At 59.4% G+C, this 19,847-nt stretch overlaps 1 protein-coding gene across 1 annotated transcript in view; it reads left to right on the top strand.

Moving 5' to 3' along the window:
* Prkx (protein kinase cAMP-dependent X-linked catalytic subunit) overlaps positions 1-19,847 on the top strand; it is a 60,660-nt gene that overhangs the window by 15,252 nt on the left and 25,561 nt on the right. Inside the window, exons 2-3 of the mRNA XM_047535806.1 lie at positions 6,357-6,525; positions 19,130-19,393. Of these exons, the coding sequence (XP_047391762.1) occupies positions 6,357-6,525; positions 19,130-19,393 (433 nt within the window). The remainder of the gene's footprint in view (positions 1-6,356; positions 6,526-19,129; positions 19,394-19,847) is intronic.

Raw genomic sequence — 19,847 nt, 5'->3', positions numbered from 1 at the left:
TGGCCGCATTTCCGTCCCGACTTCATCGCGATGTTCTGGGACCCGCGTGCCCGTGCCGGGCGGGCTGGGTGGTGGCTTCAGTGGCCGCTGGTCTGCAGACGGCCCCTCGTCACACGGGGGCTACGGTTGGTCCTCTTTCTTTCCCGACATAGAAACGGGACACCGTGGCTTCTCAGGACGCGGGCACAGGGTGTCCCTTGCAGGAACGTGCTGACGTCATGTGTCCCTGTTACCAGGAGCGGGTGACGCGCTCAGCCTGAGGCCTGGGAGCCACGGATCCCCGGGAACCCTTGTGTCCAGAGGGTTGGGGGAATTCTCCGTCGGCTCCTTGAAGCACGGTGACATCATCCGCCCGGCGCCAGGGGACTGTCCCCGGTGTGCTCCGCGGCTTCCAGCTTTGCTGCTTGAATTTCTTCTGCGGGGACGACCTCCGTGTGACAGAGCGGACACTCCAGGGCGTCCTGGGCTGTGTCCACTCTCCCGCTGTGTCCACTCTCCCGCTGTGTCCACTCTCCTGTGTCCACTCTCCTGTGTCCACTCTCCTGCTGTGTCCACTCTCCTGCTGTGTCCACTCTCCCGGCTGTGTCCACTCTCCTGGCTGTGTCCACTCTCCTGTGTCCACTCTCCTGTGTCCACTCTCCTGCTGTGTCCACTCTCCTGCTGTGTCCACTCTCCCAGCTGTGTCCACTCTCCTGGCTGTGTCCACTCTCCTGTGTCCACTCTCCTGTGTCCACTCTCCTGCTGTGTCCACTCTCCTGGCTGTGTCCACTCTCCTGTGTCCACTCTCCTGCTGTGTCCACTCTCCTGCTGTGTCCACTCTCCCGCTGTGTCCACTCTCCCTGGCTGTGTCCACTCTCCTGCTGTGTCCACTCTCCCGGCTGTTTCTACTCTCTGGCTATGTCCACTCTCCTGCTGTGTCCACTCTCCCTGGCTGTGTCCACTCTCCGGCTGTGTCCACTCTCCTGCTGTGTCCACTCTCCTGGCTGTGTCCACTCTCCCTGGCTGTGTCCACTCTCCCGCTGTGTCCACTCTCCTGCTGTGTCCACTCTCCTGCTGTGTCCACTCTCCTGCTGCGTCTACTCTCCTGCTGTGTCCACTCTCCCTGGCTGTGTCCACTCTCCGGCTGTGTCCACTCTCCTGCTGTGTCCACTCTCCTGCTGTGTCCACTCTCCCTGGCTGTGTCCACTCTCCCGCTGTGTCCACTCTCCCGCTGTGTCCACTCTCCTGTGTCCACTCTCCTGCTGTGTCCACTCTCCCGCTGTGTCCACTCTCCTGGCTGTGTCCACTCTCCTGCTGTGTCCACTCTCCTGGCTGTGGTTGGGGAGGCCTGTGACCCTGGAGGCAGTGTAGAGGGAGGATTGAGGAGGTTCAGGTGGCTTGGGGGCCTGGACGGGAGCAGCCGGCGCTCGGGAGAGGGCGGCGTGGGCAGCGTGGGCCCAGAGCCTGGCAGACCCCATGGTCCAGGGCACCAGCGCCCAGGAGGCGGGCAAGGTGGGGGAGTCGGGGCGGCGGAGAGGGGTTGCGGGCGGCGTCAGGGGGCCTCTCCCTCTGGCAAGCCCGAGTCTGGTTGAAGTCTCCTTGTCCCTTCGGGTCGTGGCCAGTGGCTCCTGGACCCTCCACCGTTGCAGAGTCCGAGAAGGCGCGAGTCCCCTCTGACTGGTCCCCGAGGGCACAGGCCCTGCAGGCCCTGCTCTGTCCTGGGCTCCTCTCTCCTGGCCTGCGGGCCCCCCACAGCGCGGACACTGAGTGATAAGAGAGTCCGTTCCCTGAGGGCCATTTACAGGGAATCGTGCTCCGTCCCCGTGGGGCGCAGTGCGGCCTCAGCACCCGCAGGGCTTCTTGGAGCAGGAGGAGTCTCGGCGTTGGACAGCCCCGCTTCCCGGTGACGCAGGCTGGGGAGCGGGTAAGGGACGGGGGGCAGAGGGACACCCCAATCTGTCTGCCTCAGTCTCTGTCCTGCATGTCTGGCCAGGCCCCGAGGGCGTAGTAAGTACCCACCACGACAGGTTCCTGCAGGTCCAGACTGGAAGACCTGATGGCCGTTGAGGGCATCAGTTACCCTGGTGAGAGTACTGAGTGCTGGGTCAGGTAGTGAGGCATCAGTTAAATGGGCAGGAGTACCAAGCGCTGGGTCAGTGGGTGAGGCAGCAGTTACCCTGGCAGGAGTACCAAGCACTGGGTCAGTGGGTGAGGCAGCAGTTAAATGGGCAGGAGTACCAAGCGCTGGGTCAGTTGGCGAGGCATCAGTTACCCTGGCAGGAGTACCAAGTGCTGGGTCAGGTGGTGAGGCATCAGGTAACCTGGCAGGAGTACCAAGCGCTGGGTCAGTTGGTCAGGACATCAGTTACCCTGGCAGGTGTACTAAGCGTTGGGTCAGTTGGTGAGGCATCAGTTACCCTGGCAGGAGTACCAAGCACTGGGTCAGGTGATGAGGCATCAGGTAACCTGGCAGGAGTACTAAGCGTTGGGTCAGTTGGTGAGGACATCAGTTGCCCTGGCAGGAGTACTAAGCATTGGGTCAGTTGGTGAGGACATCAGTTACCCTGGTAGGAGTACTAAGCGTTGGATCAGTTGGTGAGGACATCAGTTAACCTGGCAGGAGTACTAAGCGCTGGGTCAGTTGGTGAGGCATCAGTTAACCTGGCGAGAGTACTAAATGTTGGATCAGTGGGTGAGGCATCAGTTAACCTGGCGAGAGTACTAAGCGCTGGGTCAGGTGGAAGACTAGAAGAGTGGAGCGGAGTTAGTAAAGTGGAAAGCCTAAGAAATCGCAGCTTCCCGAGGTTCACATCTCAGGGCCTTCGGGGGCGGTCAGAGGAGGCCCGAGGTTTGGGTCGCTGGGTGTGAGGTCAGAGGAGGCCCGAGGTTTGGGTCGCTGGGTGTGAGGTCAGAGGAGGCCCAAGGTTTGGGTCGCAGGGTGTGAGGTCAGAGGAGGCCTGAGGTTTGGGTCGCTAGGTGTGAGGTCAGAGGAGGCCCGAGGTTTGGGTCGCAGGGTGTGAGGTCAGAGGAGGCCCAAGGTTTGGGTCTCAGGGTGTGAGGTCAGAGGAGGCCCGAGGTTTGGGTCGCTGGGTGTGAGGTCAGAGGAGACCCAAGGTTTGGGTCGCAGGGTGTGAGGTCAGAGGAGGCCCAAGGTTTGGGTCGCAGGGTGTGAGGTCAGAGGAGCCCGAGGTTTGGGTCGCTGGGTGTGAGGTCAGAGGAGGCCCAAGGTTTGGGTCGCAGGGTGTGAGGTCAGAGGAGGCCCGAGGTTTGGGTCGCAGGGTGTGAGGTCAGAGGAGTCCCGAGGTTTGGGTCGCAGGGTGTGAGGTCAGAGGAGGCCCGAGGTTTGGGTCGCTGGGTGTGAGGTCAGAGGAGGCCCGAGGTTTGGGTTGCCAGGTGTGAGCTGAGGGTCCCGTGATGCTGGGACGCGTGGGTGGCTCGCGGGGGACGTTGAAGAAGTGACGTGGACAGCTTTCCATCTTGCGGTGCGAGTGGCCCAGCCCCGTAACGTGAACGTGGTGACAGTTGATGAGTCTGTTCTCCGAGCCAGGTCACGTGAGTGCAAAGCCCCCGTTGACACTTACGTGGGGTCAGAGTCAATCCCAGGGGACCGGGACCGAGATGGCACCCGGGTCCCCTTGACTGTGCAGTGGCTCGGCACCTGATAAACCCACGACCCACCCGCTTGCCTCTGCAGCCGCCGCGCTGCTGTGACGCCTCCCGAGTGCTGGCGGACGCCTCTGGGCTCCTCCCTGCGTTCTCTCTTGCCGAGTACCCGTCCCAAGCATCGCAGTACCCTGAATCCTGCGGGCAGTGCTGCCTAGTGGTTTGCACAGCGATCGACCCGTTTCACGGACTTTCACAGAATCAGTCTGAAAGTCCCTGGGTGGGTGGCACCGGGGACTGTATTGGGTGGCCTCGGAGAATCTTGAAAAGGGAACGGGAAATCAAATCGGAAATCAGAGGTCAGTCCCTCTGGGAGGCCACCGGATGTGGACCGTTCTTCAGAGATTTCTCAGACTTTGTGGAACCGGCAAGGGAACGATTTCGTAATGTCCTCACCCGCGCGTTGATTTCTTACCCAAACCCGAGGACAGTGACCCGTCGCTATGGCCCGAACGTGTCGCCCCCCCAATTTATATATCGAAACCCAAGCTGCAGTGTCAGGGCGTTAGCAGACGGGGCTTTTGAGAGGTCAAGATGTGAGACGGAATGTTCCGGAAATAAATGATTCCCGTGTTTTCAGTTCCGTACTCTTCTGAGTAGCGTGGTCGATCTTGCCCCGTCCAGCCCCATCCTGCCCGGGATTTGAATCACGTCTTCCTGCAGCGTGTCCGCACTGGGTACGTGACCTGCCGAGTCGTGACCAAGTGTCCATCTGAGTTACTGACCATCTCGTTGTCACCGTGTTTGAGTCCAAGTAACCCTATTTTATATACCCGTGTCCCCAAAGCGCAAGACTAGTGATGCCAGACAGTCTTCTTTGTTTGGTTACCTCTCTTCTCTCTGTGTCCTCTCAATCTGTCACTTTTATCTACCATCTATGTTTCCGTTTATTTGTGCATCTATTTTCCATCTGTCATTCACCCGTTCCTCCATCATTCTGTCATCCACCTATCGACCAATTACCTGTCCGTCCATCCACCCGTCCACCCGTCCGTATCTGTCATATCTGCTCCTTTGGCTAAGCTCGCGTGCTTCCTGGGAATCATTTGGGAATCAGTTCCTGGATCCACCTGAAGCCGGTGCCTGTGGAGACGGTGGCGGCGTCTACACAGCATAGGTGTAGATAACACCCCTCAACCGCGCACTGAAAAGGATCGTGGGGGTCAATTCCACGCCAGCTGTGTGTGTTTTTTCCAGCAGGATAAAAAACAAACATGGACGGAAGCCGAGCTGACCGAGGTGGGCCTCGTATTGGGGTATTGGGCGCCATCTTGCTTCCTGTGCGGGGCTTGGCAAAGGCCGTCCGTCCACTGAGAGAGCTGGCTGACCACTCGGCTCCGGCCTGCCCCTCGTCCCTGGTGCCTTGGGAGGGCTGCCTGGCCGGACCTTCCCCTGTCTCCGCCGAGGGTCAGAGCCCCGCGTGGGTGCTGGACGGTGCTGCTGGGTTTGTCCTGTGCTGGCCGCGGACACGGTTCTGTAGAGCCAGGGCGGCGCTGGGGGGACCCTCCTGGGGATCGGCCTCTCGGCCTCCTGCTCGAACGCCACGTCTTCCTAGAAATAGCGAGAGGCTTACTGGACGCCACGCGCCCTGGGAGCCAGGAGGCCGGCCGGGCGGGTGGAAGCCGGGCCCTGCTCTCCCTTCCCCTGGTGGGAGTCCCTGCCCGGCGCCCGCGACGCGCTTGAGAAGCGGACGTGCCCCCTGGTTTCTCGAGAGGCGTCTGCTCCCGGGTGCAGAGCCGGCTCCAGAGCCCCTGGCCCGGGAAGCGCGTGCAGGACTCGGGGTGGACCGGGCGGCGGGATCCCCTGGCCGTGATCCGGGGCAGGGTCGGCGGGGGGCTCACAGGGTTGAGCCCCGTGCGGCTGGTGGTGCCCGGACACCCGGGTTGGAGGACCTGGCGGGACACAGCCTCTCCCGGCTCAGCTGATCCTGGGCCTCAGCTGCTTGTACGAAGGCAAAGCAGCCTCTCCACCGCCCGCCGCCCAGCCTCGCCACCCGCTGGGCTCCCACGTCCTCACCCCAGAGCTGGGCGCCCACCACCAGGGTCTGACCGTGCTGGGCTCTGCTGCTGCCCGCCACCCAAACACACAGCCCCCTTTCCTGGTTTCTTCCCGGCTGTCCCGTTGAGGCCGGGACAGAGGACGCCGTTTCTCCTGGAGGCTGTCCTTGGAGACCTGGTGGGCGGAGGGTCCTCTGCGGGGAGGCTGGGACAGAGACCCCCAGGGAGGCGCGGAGGATACGAAGGGGCCGGAAGGGGACAGGGGAGGAGCAGAGAGAGACAGGAAGGCGGGAGGAAGGGACGCAGCAGCCGCCCGGGGCACAGGGTCCCTCCAGGATCCAGTGACTTTGAGCCCAGGGCGGATTTTCAGAGGAGAGCGCTTTTCCCGTTCGGAGTCAGGGCCTTGATCCAGGAGGCGGGGCAGGGAGGCTCAGCCCTGGTGGGAGAAGCGTCTGCCGCTCTTCTCCGCTGGGTTCCCCGTGTGGCCCGAGATCCCTCCAGGGTGGCCTCTGCAGCACGGCGGCCGGGAGACGGCGCTCCGGTCTCTGTCCCTTTGCCATGTGTGCCTGTCTCTGCGAGGTTTAGGGGACAGCCTCCGAGGCACGTCCGCCTCTCGGCCTCCGCGGGTCTGGCGTGGAGGCCGCAGCAGGGTGCGGGCTCCGCGGCCGGGTCCAGCCTGCGGCCAGGCCTGATGGCCCTCTGCTCTTCTGCCCGCAGGCACGGGCACCTTCGGGCGGGTGCACCTGGTGAAGGAGAAGGCCGCCGAGACGTTCTTCGCCCTCAAGGTCATGAGCATCCCCGAGGTCATCCGCCTCAAGCAGGAGCAGCACGTGCACAACGAGAAGTCCGTGCTCATGGAAGTCAGCCACCCCTTCCTCGTCAAGCTGTGAGTTCCCGCCTTCTCGTCCCCCTCACCCACCCCGGGGACCCCGGGAAGCTCATCCCAGGAATAACGGGGTGAGCACAGCCCGCAGGGAGGTTCACGCCTCTCGTCCCGGCGGCTCGGGAGGCTGAGGCAGGAGGCTGGCAAGTGGGAGGCCAGCCTCAGCCACTTAGTGAGGCTCTGTCTCCAAATAAAAATATAAAATGGGCCGGGGATGTGTAGGGTTTTATCCCTTAGTGGAAAAAGAAATCCTTAATGGCTTTAATGCCAGCCGTCCTTTGGACTTCAGGCCCTTGGAGATTCCCACTGGGATAGATATTCCAGGACGCTTCTTCCCACTGAGTGGATCCAGCATTGACCCAGTGGATCCCTTCTTCCCAGATTGGCTTGATCCATGTGGGTTGTTAGGACTCAGTGGTGGAGATGGCTTATGTCCAAACACGGTCTCAGTTCTGGGACCGGCTGTCCAAGATCATGGCAGGAGCCGCCCGGTGCTTGGTGACGGCTCACCCTCTGCTTCAAAGATGGCGGGCGCCTCCGGGTGGGCTCCTAGCAGGGTGGAAGGGGCAGGGCCTCCCTCGACCTCATTTCTGAGGCGTTAATTCCCTCATGAAGATGCGGTGCTCAGGGCCCGGGTGGCCCACTGCTGACAGGTTGTGGACTGGGGTCCAACAGGGACGTTCAGACCTTGGCCACGGGCTGAGACCGATTTCCATCCACTTGCCAAAGATGCAGCTCTCCTGCCGGCCTGGCCTTCCCCATGCGTGTGCCTGGCGTCCAGTTGGCGGGACTTCCGTCCGCCATATTGCTGAGCTCCTCTCCCGCCCACCCAAGAAGCTCCTGGATCGTCTGGGTCCTGACTCCCACCCCGTCTCCCAGTCTGTCCTTTCTTACCGTCTTTGCTTTGTGGACCCGCGGACCCTCTCCGGATACCTCCTGGAGGACCTGCGTCCTCTCCTCTCCCACCTTCCCTGGGTTCTTCCAGCTCTGAGCCTTCCCTTCCAGCCTCCACTCAGGGAAGCCACCCGCTGACAAAAGAGAGAAGGTGCTGTGCACAGGGTCGCTCCTCAGCTCCTCTGCTCTCTTAACCCTTCACCTCTCTCATGAGCCAAGACCCTCCTTTCTCCTCCGGCTGTACCCGTCCCCCCGTGGAGACGGGTGCCCTCCGCCTTGGACGCAGTCTCTTCCTCCTCCTGTAGCAAAATACAGGAGGCCGGGTGTGTTACAGAGAAAAGAGGTTTGCTGGGTTCAGCCACCTAGCGGTTGCCGGCCTCCAGAGGGAGGTTGCCTCGGTTCCCTCCTCGATGGTGGGAGGAGACCAGAGTGGGCGGGTTTCTTCCGTTCAGTCACCTCCTGGGCTGGGTTTCTGCCTCAATTCTGCTTCTGCGTGCTCCCCGATTTCACGGCACCCGCGTCTCACCTGGTCTCCGGGGCAGCGGTAGCCGGACTGCACCAGCCGGGCGCGTGGCCCTGCGGCGACCTCCCGCGGGAACCGCCATCCTCTTCAGAGCGCGTGTCAGCTGAGGAGAGAGACGTGACCGGCAGGTCCCGGCCTCGCTCCGCCCTGCCCCACGCCCCGGGCATGCCTTTCTGGAATTTGGGATTTGCTGACCCTCAGGCTCACGCTGCAGGCTGCCCCTGCGCTGCAGCCGGAGACGCGGTGCGGACCTGTGTCCGCCTCCGGCCGCAGCCCTGCCGATCCCCCGTCTCGGTCCCCGGTCTCGGGCGGCTGTGCACCAGAGACTCCCGGGGCTGAGGAGCAGATGCAGAGCCCAGCACGGGGTCGGCAGGGCTGGTTCCCTCCGCAGCCTCCCAGGATGAGCCTGCTCCTTGCCGGTCTCCTGCCCTGGGCTGGTTGGAAATCCTCCACCCTCTTGGACGTGACTAAGGGGTCGCAGGGCTGAGCTCGCCACGTCGGGGCAGCCGCGTGGCTGACGGGATTGCCCATCAGGAGAGGCGTGTGGCTTTGGGGGCTCCGTCCCGCGAGGGAGGGAGAAGCCTTGTCCGGCGGGTGCTGCTGAGCAGGGTCTCTCCTGACCGGGAGCCGCCCGCCTCACCTGGCAGGTGCTTTCCCCGTCCCCGGGACCCACGGAGCTGGTCTCCTGGCATTTTTAAAAACCATGTGTGATTCGGAGGGTGGTGGGAGTAGAGGCTGAGTCGCGGTTTGGAGTCTGAGCCTCCACTGGGAGGACGGGCCACTCACCAGCCTCGTCAGAGGTGAGCATTTGCACAGTGGGTGGCTGGGACCTCCAGGGCATTGGTGAAGCCCACGGGGAGGACCAGGTGGGCTCAGGACAACGCCTTCCCAAAGCCGGCTCAGGCAGCGTGGCGGGCACCCCACAAAACTCGCCGTCCCAGCCACAGGATGGTGACAAGTCAGGGTTTGGGGGACATTGTCCTGTACACTGTTAAGAGACCACAGTCCCTTGCTCTGTGCGAATATAGGTATTCATGGGTGAGCAGAAGCGTTAGATGCAGAACAGGGCTTCCCAGCCTCTGCCCTGTGGGCCTCTGGGCTGGGGGTCTCTGTGCTGGGCTGTGCTGTGCACTGCAGGCTGTGGAGCAGCCTCTCTGGGCTCCACACACCAGGTGCCAGGAGCAGCCCCACCCAGGTTGTGACAGCCACCTAGACAGACAGAACTGGTAGATGACAGATAGATAGATAGACAGATGATTGATAGACAGATGACAGCTGGATGAATGGATGATAGATAGAGACTCTGTCCTGCAGGTTTTCTCTGCACTGTGGCATCTGGGGCTGGAGGGTCTCTGTGCTGGGCTGTGCTGTGCACTGCAGGCTGTGGAGCAGCCTCTCTGGGCTCCACACACCAGGTGCCAGGAGCAGCTCCACCCAGGGTGTGACAGCCACCTAGAAAGATAGAACTGATAGATAGATAGATAGATGACAGGTGGATGGACAGATGATAGACAGAGACTCTGTCCTGCAGGTTTTCTCTGCACTGTGGCCTCTGGGGCTGGGGGTTCTCTGTGCTGGGCTGGGCTGTGCACTGCAGGCTGTGGAGCAGCCTCTCTGGGCTCCACATACCAGGAGCTAGGAGCAGCCCCACCCAGGTTGTGACAGCCACCTAGACAGACAGAAGTGGTAGATGACAGATAGATAGATAGACAGACAGATGACAGCTGGGTGGATGGATGGACTGGTGACAGATAGAGACTCTGTCCTGCAGGTTTTCTCTGCACTGTGGCCTCTGGGGCTGGGGGTCTCTGTGCTGGGCTGTGCTGTGCACTGCAGGCTGTGGAGCAGCCTCTCTGGGCTCCAGAACACCTGGCCTTTGGGGCCAGTCATGCGGCCCACAGAAGCCGGTCGTCTGCGCGGTCCGCTTTCTTCACGGAGCTTGGCAGCCAGCCTGTGAGGACCCAGGATGCAGCTTCTGCTCTCCATTGATTGACAGCTGGTGTGTCCACTGACGGGCCTCCAGGTCTTCCTCTGGTCTTAGGGGCCGTGGACGGGGGTCCCCAGCTCCCAGGACAGACTTCATTTTTGAGTCCATGCACCTGAGTCTGGTCTGGTCCTCACGGGTCCTTGGAAGCTCCGTTAGTGAAACCGTCCCTCTGGTTTTTCCGAGAGTGAAGGAAGAAACAAGCTCTGAGCTCTGACTTTTTCGAATTCTTCCTGTTTGAATTTTAGAAACCAAAACCCGGAAGGAGCGTCCTTTCCTCTTTGATCATTGTGTGCAAAGAACAGTTTGGACAGAAGAGAAGCAGCCCCGTCCCCATTTAGAATGATATTTTTTTAATCGTCAGTGGATCTTTTATTTTATTTATTCATATGTGGTGCTGAGTTTCGAACCCAGGGCCTCACACCTGCCAGGCAGGGGCTGTCCCACTGAGCTATGTCCCTAGCCTTTTTTTCTTTCTTTTAAATTTTGCAGTACCAGGGATTGAACCCGGCACTGCTTAACCACCGAGCCATATCCCCAGCCCTTTTTAAAAAATATTTTATTTACAGACAGGGTCTTGCTAAGTGACTGAGGCTGGCCTTGAGCTTGCGGTCCTCCTGCCTCAGCCTCCCGAGCTGCTGGGATTTACAGGTGTGAGCCACTGTGTCCCCCTAGAAACGGAGACGTACTTCCCACGCGGGTTCCTGGTGGAGGGTCATTCCAGGTGGTAAGTGGGACGGGAATTAAGAAATGGGCTGGGACACGGGGGAATCTTGCTGTGCTTAGCGGGCAGTGGGCAGCGACCACAGCTTTCTGGTGGACCAGGGAGATGATGAGAAATGCCTCCGGCCAGGGTGGACGAGAGGCCAGGTCGCGGGACAGCGGATGCTCAGTTGGGGGCAGGCATGGGGGCATGGGGACAGAGGACCGTGCAGGACCTTCCCTGCGGGCTCCACCGTGTCTTGGGGGTGGCGCACCCTGAGAGGCTGAGTTGGAGAGTGGATCCCTGCCTGGGATCCTGTGAGGCCAGCGTGACCCTGAGGCAGTGCCGTCGGGAGAGAACCAGGAGCGGCGGGTGGACGGAGCCTTTGCTTCCGGGGAGCTCCCAGTACCCGCAGACCCTGGGGGCGGGCTGGTGGCCGCGGAGGCAGGACGGAAAGTCCGGCCTCGGGTTGCAGGGAGCCCTGGCGTTGCAGCAGATCGGATCGCACGGGTGATTTTACACTTGCCTCCTTTGATGGCCAGGGTCCAGCTTGGCACTGTGTGGGCCACAACGGAAACCGTGGCCAGCTTTTTGAAGATAGGTGTCCACCTACAAACGAGGCTGATTCGGTTTTTAATTAAAAGCAGTTTGCAATAGGAGCCTTGGCTGCACACCAGGCGAACAAAAGACGGACAGATGAGCCTCACGATACCCCGCCGGGAGCCCAAGATGGAGGGGTAGAGGGCTGGGCTCGGGCAGTCGCGGGGGCGTGGTTAAGGTGGGTGGGGCTAAGGATGTGGGCGTGGTTATGGTGGGGGCGTGGTCACAGAGGGTGTGGTCAGGACAGGATTACAGGGCCCTATTGTAGGGATACGGTTACAGTATGGGCGTGTCATGGGGAGGGGTGCATGCTTTAGGGGCGTGGTTATGGTGGGGCGGGGCTAAGACTGCAGGCGTGGTCACGGGGTCGTGTATTTGGGGGCGTGGCTACGGTGAGGCATAGTCATGGAGACGAGTATTGTAGGGGCGGGGTTACTGAGCGGCCTAGTTAGGGTGGGGGAGTGGTCACGGAGGGGTGTGGTCATGAGGGACAGGTTTACAGGAACCTATTATAGGGATGCGGTTACAGTGAGGGCGTGGTTATGGGGGGAGTCATGGTCATGAGTGACAATTACAGGGGCACATTATGGGGGCGTGGTTACAACAGGGCGTGGTTATGGTGTGGGCGTGGTCATGGAGGGGTGTGGCCATGAGGGATATGATTACCAGGGCCTATTAGAGGAGCACGGTTACCATGGGGGCGTGGTTACTGAAGGACTTGATTATGGAGGGGTGTGGTTATGGCTAAGGCAAGGTTGTGGTGGGGCGTGGTCATGATGGGGCGTGACCTCGGTGGGTGTGGTTTCAGGACTGATTATGAAGGACTCGGTTACCAGGGTGCAGTTATGGGGTCCTGCATGAGATTAGGAACTTCCTCCGGTTCCCATTCATTGCTAACCCTTCATGTTCACTCTGTTGCCTGGCTCTTCAGAAAAAGACTTGATCACTGAGGCGTAGAGTAACAGTGCACATTTTTTAAATTAAACATTTCATTGTCATAAAAAGTACCATTGAAACCTTTTTTCTTTCTTTCTTTTTTAACCAGGGATTGAGCCCAGGGGTGCTTCACCACTAAGCCACATTTGCAGCCCTTTTTAGTTTTTGTATTTAAAGACAGGGTCTCCCTAAGTTGCTCAGGACCTGGCTAAGTTGCTAAGGCTGACCTCCAACTTGCCATCCTCCTGCCTCAGCCTCCCTAGTTGCTGGGATTACAGGAGTACACCACCATACCCAGCCATCCTAATCCTTTTTAAGTGTTCAAATCACTGTACTTAAGATTATTCCTAATTGTTATGTGACATCCCTACCAGAGTTTCTTAAAATGTGAAACTGGAACTCCTATAACTCTCCCATTTCCCTGTTTGCCAGCCCCCGAAACCACTCGCTTCTACTTTCCATGTCTGAGCTTGGTGACTATACGGACCCTATATGAGTGGACTCAGGCAGTTCTTGCCCTTTTGTGTGTGACTCATTTCACTGAGCGTGATGTCCTCGGGGTTCACCCATCCTGTATCCTGACTCAGAATTGTCTTCCTTTTGAAGGCTGTATAATATTCCACTGCATAAATACAACAGCCTGTGTTGTCTGTTCATCCATCTACAAAAGGGTTGCTTTCTCCTCTTGGCTTTCATGACTAATACTACTGTGGATATGGGTGTGGTTGTAGCATTCATTTGTTTGCTCTTAATGGCAGATATAAAATTTCCCCCATGTATAGAAGGCTCTTGGACATTTTATGTATTTTTCTGTTTATTTTACCTTGTGTGTATACTTATCTTTCTTCATCCTTTGCAAATGCCAGGAGACATGGACGTGATAGTGTCTCTGTGCTTAAAAATCTGTACACAAACACTACCTTCTGATGCATACTGTGCACAGAGTTTTGCCTCTTGCGGTTTTTACTTTGTTTTCATTAGTTTTTGCATCACTGTGACCAAAGGACTGACAAGAAAAATTAGAGGAGGAAAAGTTTATCTGGGGCTCATGGTTTCAGAGGTTCAGTCCATGGTGGGCGACTCCATGGCTCTGGCCCAAGGTGAGGCAGAACAAAATGGCGGAAGGGCGTGGAGGAGGAAAGTAGCTCAGGACGTGGCACCAGGAAGCAGAGAGAGCTCTGCTCACCAGGGACCAGATATAAACCCCATGGAGCCAGGGACAGGATATAGTCGCCAAGGAGCCAGGGACAGGATATAGTCCCCAAGGAGCCAGGGACAGGATATAGTCCCCAAGGAGCCAGGGACAGGATATAGTCCCCAAGGAGCCAGGGACAGGATATAGTCCCCAAGGAGCCAGGGACAGGATATAGTCCCCAAGGAGCCAGGGACAGGATATAGTCCCCAAGGAGCCAGGGACAGGATATAGTCCCCATGGAGCCAGGGACAGGATATAGTCCCCAAGGGATGTCCCCAGTGACCCAGCTCCTCCAGCCACACCCCACCTGCCTTGAGTTACCACCTGGTTTATTGAGGCTCATGGTTTCAGAGGTTCAGTCCATGGTGGGCGACTCCATGGCTCTGGCCCAAGGTGAGGCAGAACAAAATGGCGGAAGGGCCTGGAGGAGGAGAGCAGCTCAGGACGTGGCACCAGGAAGCAGAGAGAGCTCTGCTCACCAGGGACCAGATGTAAACCCCAAAGGCAGGTGCCCAGTGACCCAGCTCCTCCAGCCACCTGCCTACAGCCACCACCCAGTTAGTCCATTGAAGTGGATCAATCCACTAGTAGGTTACACCTCTGGACATTCCTGCAGTCTTACTTCTGGGGGTGCCTCACATCCAAACCCTAACATACCTTCACTTTGTGCAGACCCCTAATGGCCGTCTCCGGGAGGAGACTGGTCACCCTGGGTGGGCGGTCAGGTCCCCTTGCTTCTGCCCAGGCATGGCCTGCTTACAGAGGACCCCAGGAGGATGTGCAGGACACTGGACTCGAGGGCGCGTGCTGTGTGCCTGGCTCTGGGAACCCGGCCTTGTCTGAGCCTGTCTTCTTCTTCCTCCACGGTGGGCTCCCGGCCCTGCCCAGGCGGACTCTGTAACTGAGCTTCGCAGGGCTGGACCACGTCTCGCAGGCCTTTCCTGGGTTCAGAGACGCCAAGTGATTTCCCCCGGGCCTCCTCCTCTCTGCAGTGACCCTCCCGGGCCCACCTGGCCGCCATTTTGAATTCCCCTTCCTTTGCCTTTGGCCTCCAGCCTCCATCGCCCTGCCCTCTGCCGGGCTGGGACTCCTCCCACGGGGATTTGGGAGGTGATTTGTCCAGTCACCTGCTTTCCTTCCGTGGCGTCCGCAGGACTTTGCTCGTCCACCTGCAGCCCTCCAGGCCTTCTTTCTGGGAGGAAACCCAGATTTTGTCCCGTCCGCTGGTCTCTCTCACACACAGAGGCCCCAACGCAGCCTCTCTGATTGGCACCTCATCTTTCCAACTTCTGTCATCCTCGTCTTTGGGATCCATTCCAACCGCCCTTCTCGGGGGCAGAGTTGTTTCAGGATCGCAGATTTTGGCAGTTTTAGACTCGCTCCCTGCGGGGGGATAAGACTTCGGGGGATGAGACCCCCGTCTACACACGGAATCCGTCATGCGCCTCGGATCCGTGAAGCTCATTGGACACAGATGTTCTGAGTCATTTGGGGACAGGAAGCAGCTTCGCAGGGCGGGATGGTCCCCTTGTTCCGCTGAGGGCGCCATACAGGTGCCCACGACCACCTTGAGAGGGGAGCGCAGTTCGGAGGGTGGAGTTGTGGACTCGCCGCACAGCGGGTCATGGGAACGTCCGGGTGTGGCCTGGTGCGCGCTGCGCAGCCCGCGGCCAGGACAGACCTGCTCTGAGGACACGTGTTCCAGGCGCTGGCCTCCCCTCCTGGGGTCCTGGCCAGCTGCTTGGGGGCTGGCGGAAGAAGGCGGTCAGTCCCTGCGTGATGGACAGACGCGCCCCGGCGAGACCCGTGGGTCCAGGAAGCCTCAGCCAGTGAACCGCCCTCTTGCGCCCGGGAACTTTGATGGACTCTGCGAGGGACCGAGCCCCGCAGTTGTGGGGGTCACGGGATGGGCTACTGGACTCCATCCTTCCGTGTCCTCAGCTCCCATTGCGCTCCCTGCGGGGCGCGGAGACCCCATTCTCTAAACCCGCGGGCTGCAGTTTTCTCAATGGAGGGGCGGGGTGGGAAGGTCGGGGTTTGAACACGTGGCTGCTTAGCTTTCCCAGCGCCCTGCGCTTTACAGACGCTGCACCCGAGAAGCCTTCCTGGTGCAGATGGAAACTCTGGATCTCAGGGTGGTTTTTTTTTTTTTTTTTTTTTTTTTTTTTTTTTTTTTTTTAATTTCTTTGTTTTACACTTTGCGTCCCCCTTGTGCAAAAGGATAGGGCTCGGAAACTGGGATTCTTTAAATTTTCGTCGTTGGGGGTTTTGGAATATCTGCCTGGGCACAAGGAGCTGTCTTGGGGAGAGCGTTGGAAGAGGAGGATCCACAATCCCAGATTTTATGGTGTCCCACCCAGGTGCCACCTTCTCCGTGCAACCCAGAGGTGACTTCATAGAATAACGTCAGTCATTTTGTGCGGGAAACCGAGTGGGTGGAGTGGAATCTCCCTCTGGCAGGTTCACGTCCTCGCTCCAAAGCTCTCGGATTCTGCAGCGTTTCGGAGTTTGGGGTGAAGGGCGCCCAGGCTGTGCTGCGCATGCGCGGATCTGGAGGAAAGGAGGGAAATTCGCACCCCCTGCGGTTTTGTTCCTCTCTAGGCGAGGCCGGGGCCCGGGTCATGGGGTCGGGCGACCTGCAAACCGTTTTTGCAAAGGTTCTGATGAGTGACGGCTGCAGGTGACCGAGGCGTGTCCACTCGGCGTGTAGCAGTTGCCAGCGTGATTTGATTGACACCTGAGGGGCGAAGGCCGCCTCCGTGTAGCCAGCTGCCTCCGGAAAGCCCGCCGACTCAGGACCTGAATTTTCACCTGTATTTAGTTACTTTCTTTTTTTTTTTTTTTTTTAACCTTGAACACAAAGCCTTCCATCTCTTCTGACCTGGCTTCTCTTCTGCCCATGCGTGGAATTGGGGCTTCACCTGGGGCCAGGTGACCCCATGGCCGACCAGCCTGGACCTGCGGGTGGCCCGGATCTCCTGGGCTCCGCCTGCGGGGCTCATTCCTGCAGGAGCTTCCCGAGCTTTGCCCTCCCTGTCCTGCCGCCCATCCCCCCGGCTGTGCCTCAGCCTCCAACCTGAGTCCCATGGGAACGGGGCCCAGCTGACCTCCTGGCGCTGCCCACAAGGGCACCTGGACCATGCAGCCCAGGGTCCATCACAGACCACCGCTGGCTGTGGGTGCCGCCCCGAGCAGCTGCGGCCCACCCGAGGCCTCCCGCTCCTCCTCCTCCTCCTCCTCCTGCTCCTCCTCCTCCTCCTCCTCCTGTTCCTCCTCCTCCTCCTCCTCCTGCTCCCACTCCTCCTCCTCCTCTTGCTCCTCCTCCTCCTCCTCCTCCTGCTCCTCCTCCTCCTGCTCCTCCTCTTCCTCCTCCTCCTGCTCCTCCTCCTCCTCCTCCTCTTCCTGCTCCTGCTCCTCCTCCTCCTCTTCCTGCTCCTCCTCCTCCTCCTCCTCTTCCTGCTCCTCCTCCTCCTCCTCCTCCTCCTCCTCCTGCTCCTGCTACTCCTCCTCCCCCTCCTCCTGTAAACCCAGTGAGTCACTCACACTGAATCCCCATCCCCACTTTATTTTTGAGACCTCTCTGCACCTCAGTCACCTCTATAAAGACCTGTCCCCCACACATAGTCATGTCCCAAGGTCCTGGGGTCAGGGCCACCCTGGGGACCTCACTGCACCTCAGTCACTTCTGTAAAGACCCCTCTCCACACACAGGCATGTCCCAAGGTCCTGGGGTCAGGACCACCTGGGGACCTCACTGCACCTCCGTCACCTCTGTAAAGACCCCTCTCCACACACAGGCATGTCCCAAGGCCCTGGGGTCAGGGCTGCAGCCGAGGAATTTGGGAAGTGACTTAAGTCACCCCCTGACCCCCTGGTTTCTTCACAAAACACGCTCTTTGCCCTGTGTTCCCAGCGAGGCAGTGAGACCCGTGAGTCTTTAACGCGACCCATGTCTGAACACCTCCCAGATCCTGTTTCCCAACAATTCAGAGCGAAATCTTCTCAGCGCTCAAGCTGGGGGTTTCGAGAGGCAGGACCTTAGGGAAGCAGACAGACCGTGAGATGGGAGCCCCGGGAATGGCCGAGGAGCCTTCCGGAGAGGAGCGGAGTTGCTTGTTGACGTCTCCTGCACGTGGGGACAGACAGAAGGTGCCGTCTGTCAGGAACAGGCCCTCGGCGGACACCCTGACCTCGGGCATCCCAACCCCCAAGAAGCATGAGAACCCCGTGGGTGTGGATCAGCTCACGCCCAGTTCACAGTATTGTCATTGTTGTTATTATAACCCAAGGGATGTCGACAGCGTCTGTCTAATCCGTGCCCTGATCCCTCTGCAACCGTATCCTTTTATCTGCAAACAGGTCCATCTTAATACCAGTGCATGTCAATATCGTAACACTGGTGGGTTTACCGTCACGTTCTGACACCTTTCTGGCCTGTTAGTCCATTTTTCATTGCTGTAACAAAAGATCCCGAGGGTTGATACTGTATGTATAAAAAAGGTTTTTGGGGAAGCTCACAGTTCGAGAGACTGGAAGAGCCAGCTCCGGCGGCTCCTGGGCTGCCCCCAGAGCAGGGCAGGCGGCTCCTGGGCAGGGCTTGCGGGAGACGGAGGATCTCCTGGCAACCCAGGAAGCCTCGGAGCTTCAGCAGCCCGGCTTGGACTTTTAAAACAGATGGCTCTGGGCAGCGAGTCGAGTCCCAGGAGAATCCATGAACCCCTCCCGAGGGCAGTGCCCCCCGGCGACCTGCGAGCCTTCGACCACGCCACCCTGGGGGTCCTCCTATCCAGTGCCCGAGCCTTGGGGGACGCATCTCGTCCAGATGTCCGTGTGTCCATCCACAGATCCTGTGCAGATGCTAAATAGATCACGTAGGTTTCTCCAGATCTGCATCTGTGCTCACGTGCACGTCTGCTGGATGCACATCTCGACATCCGCGTGCAAGGAGATCTCAGCATCTGTCCAGAACCATCTCCTCACTCTGTGCACGTTTGTTTGTCTGTTTGTTTTTTCTTTCTTTTGTTTGGTGCTGGGATGGAACCCAGGGCCTGGCTCATGCTAAGAAGATACTGGGGATGGAATTGAGGGGCATTTGACCACCGAACCCCCTCCCCAGCCCACTTTTGTATTTTATTTAGAGACCGGGTCTCACTGAGTTGCTCAGGGCCTCACTTTGGCTGAGGCTGGCTTTGAACTCGCCATCCTCCTACCTCAGCCTCCGGAGCCTCCTGCACCACCCGTATCTTATTATGTATCCTTGCGCAGTCCATGAATCTGTCTGTGGCCGCATCTTCACACTTGCATTTATTTATACGGTGACATCGCTGTTAATATGTCCTAGTTAAAGGCTCACAGAGCATCTGTCTGCAGGTGTGTCTTAACACGGGCCTGTGGAAGCCATCTGCCCGCGCGAACCCGTGCTTCTACCCGCGCGTGTTAACCCAAGTGCGCGCCCCCTGCCTACATCCATGTCTGCTCCCTGAGCATCTTCGCGGGTCCTACCCCGTCCTCACATCTGCAGCCGGGCCCGTTTTAGCCTCTGTGCGCGCTTGGATCTTGACATGCCCCGCAGGGCGTGGTGGCTCACGCTGTTCCGGAGGCTGAGGCAGGAGGATCGCGAGTTGAAAGCCCGCCTCAGCCACGTAGCGAGGCCCTGAGCATCCAGCTGGAACCAGAGCCGCGGGGTGCACGTCTCGGTCTCCCTGCGGGCCTCACTGTCCGCACCTGCGCCGCAGCCTCTGGTTCACCGAGCTTTTGCGTGGCTCTCCGCAGGTTCTGGACCTGCCACGACGATCGCTTCCTCTACATGCTGATGGAGTACGTGCCGGGCGGCGAGCTCTTCAGCTACCTGCGCAACCGCGGCCGCTTCACCGCCACCTCCGGGCTCTTCTACGCCACGGAGATCGTCTGTGCCATCGAGTACCTGCACTCCAAGGAGATCGTGTACAGGGACCTGAAGCCCGAGAACATTCTCTTGGATCGGGACGGCCACATCAAGCTCACGGATTTCGGGTTTGCCAAGAAGCTGGTGGACAGGTAAGAGGAATCCTGGGTGCGGGGAGGCACTGCGTGCGCCTGGGGATTGGAGTGGCCGTGCGCCTGGAGATTGGAGGGGCTGTGCGCCTGGGGATTGGAGGGGCCGTGCACCTGGGGATTGGAGGAGCCGTGCTCCTAGAGATTGAAGTTGCTGTGCTCCTGGAGATTGAAGGGGCTGTGCACCTGTTAGGTTGGCCAGGCTGTGCGCCTGGGGCTTGGAGGGGCCGTGCACCTGGGGATTGGAGAGGCCGTGCGCCTGTTAGATTGGCCAGGCGGGGCACCGAGGTGGAGGGAAAGCGTGGAGGAGTTGCCACAGCGCCCATGGTCTCATGGGCAGGACGTGGTCCAGCCGAAGTGCGGGGGCGTGGTGCAGTGCGCGCTTGTTCCTGGGGCCCGGGTCCCGGGAGACTGAGCAACTCACACTCATTATGTCCACCTGGAAGCGGCTGCTGTG

The sequence above is a fragment of the Sciurus carolinensis genome, chromosome X (genome assembly GCF_902686445.1).
Source record: "Sciurus carolinensis chromosome X, mSciCar1.2, whole genome shotgun sequence".
NCBI classification, from domain to species: Eukaryota; Metazoa; Chordata; class Mammalia; order Rodentia; family Sciuridae; genus Sciurus; species Sciurus carolinensis.
The sequence above is the reverse complement of the archived record's forward strand: the minus strand, read 5'-3'. Positions and strand labels throughout refer to the sequence as shown.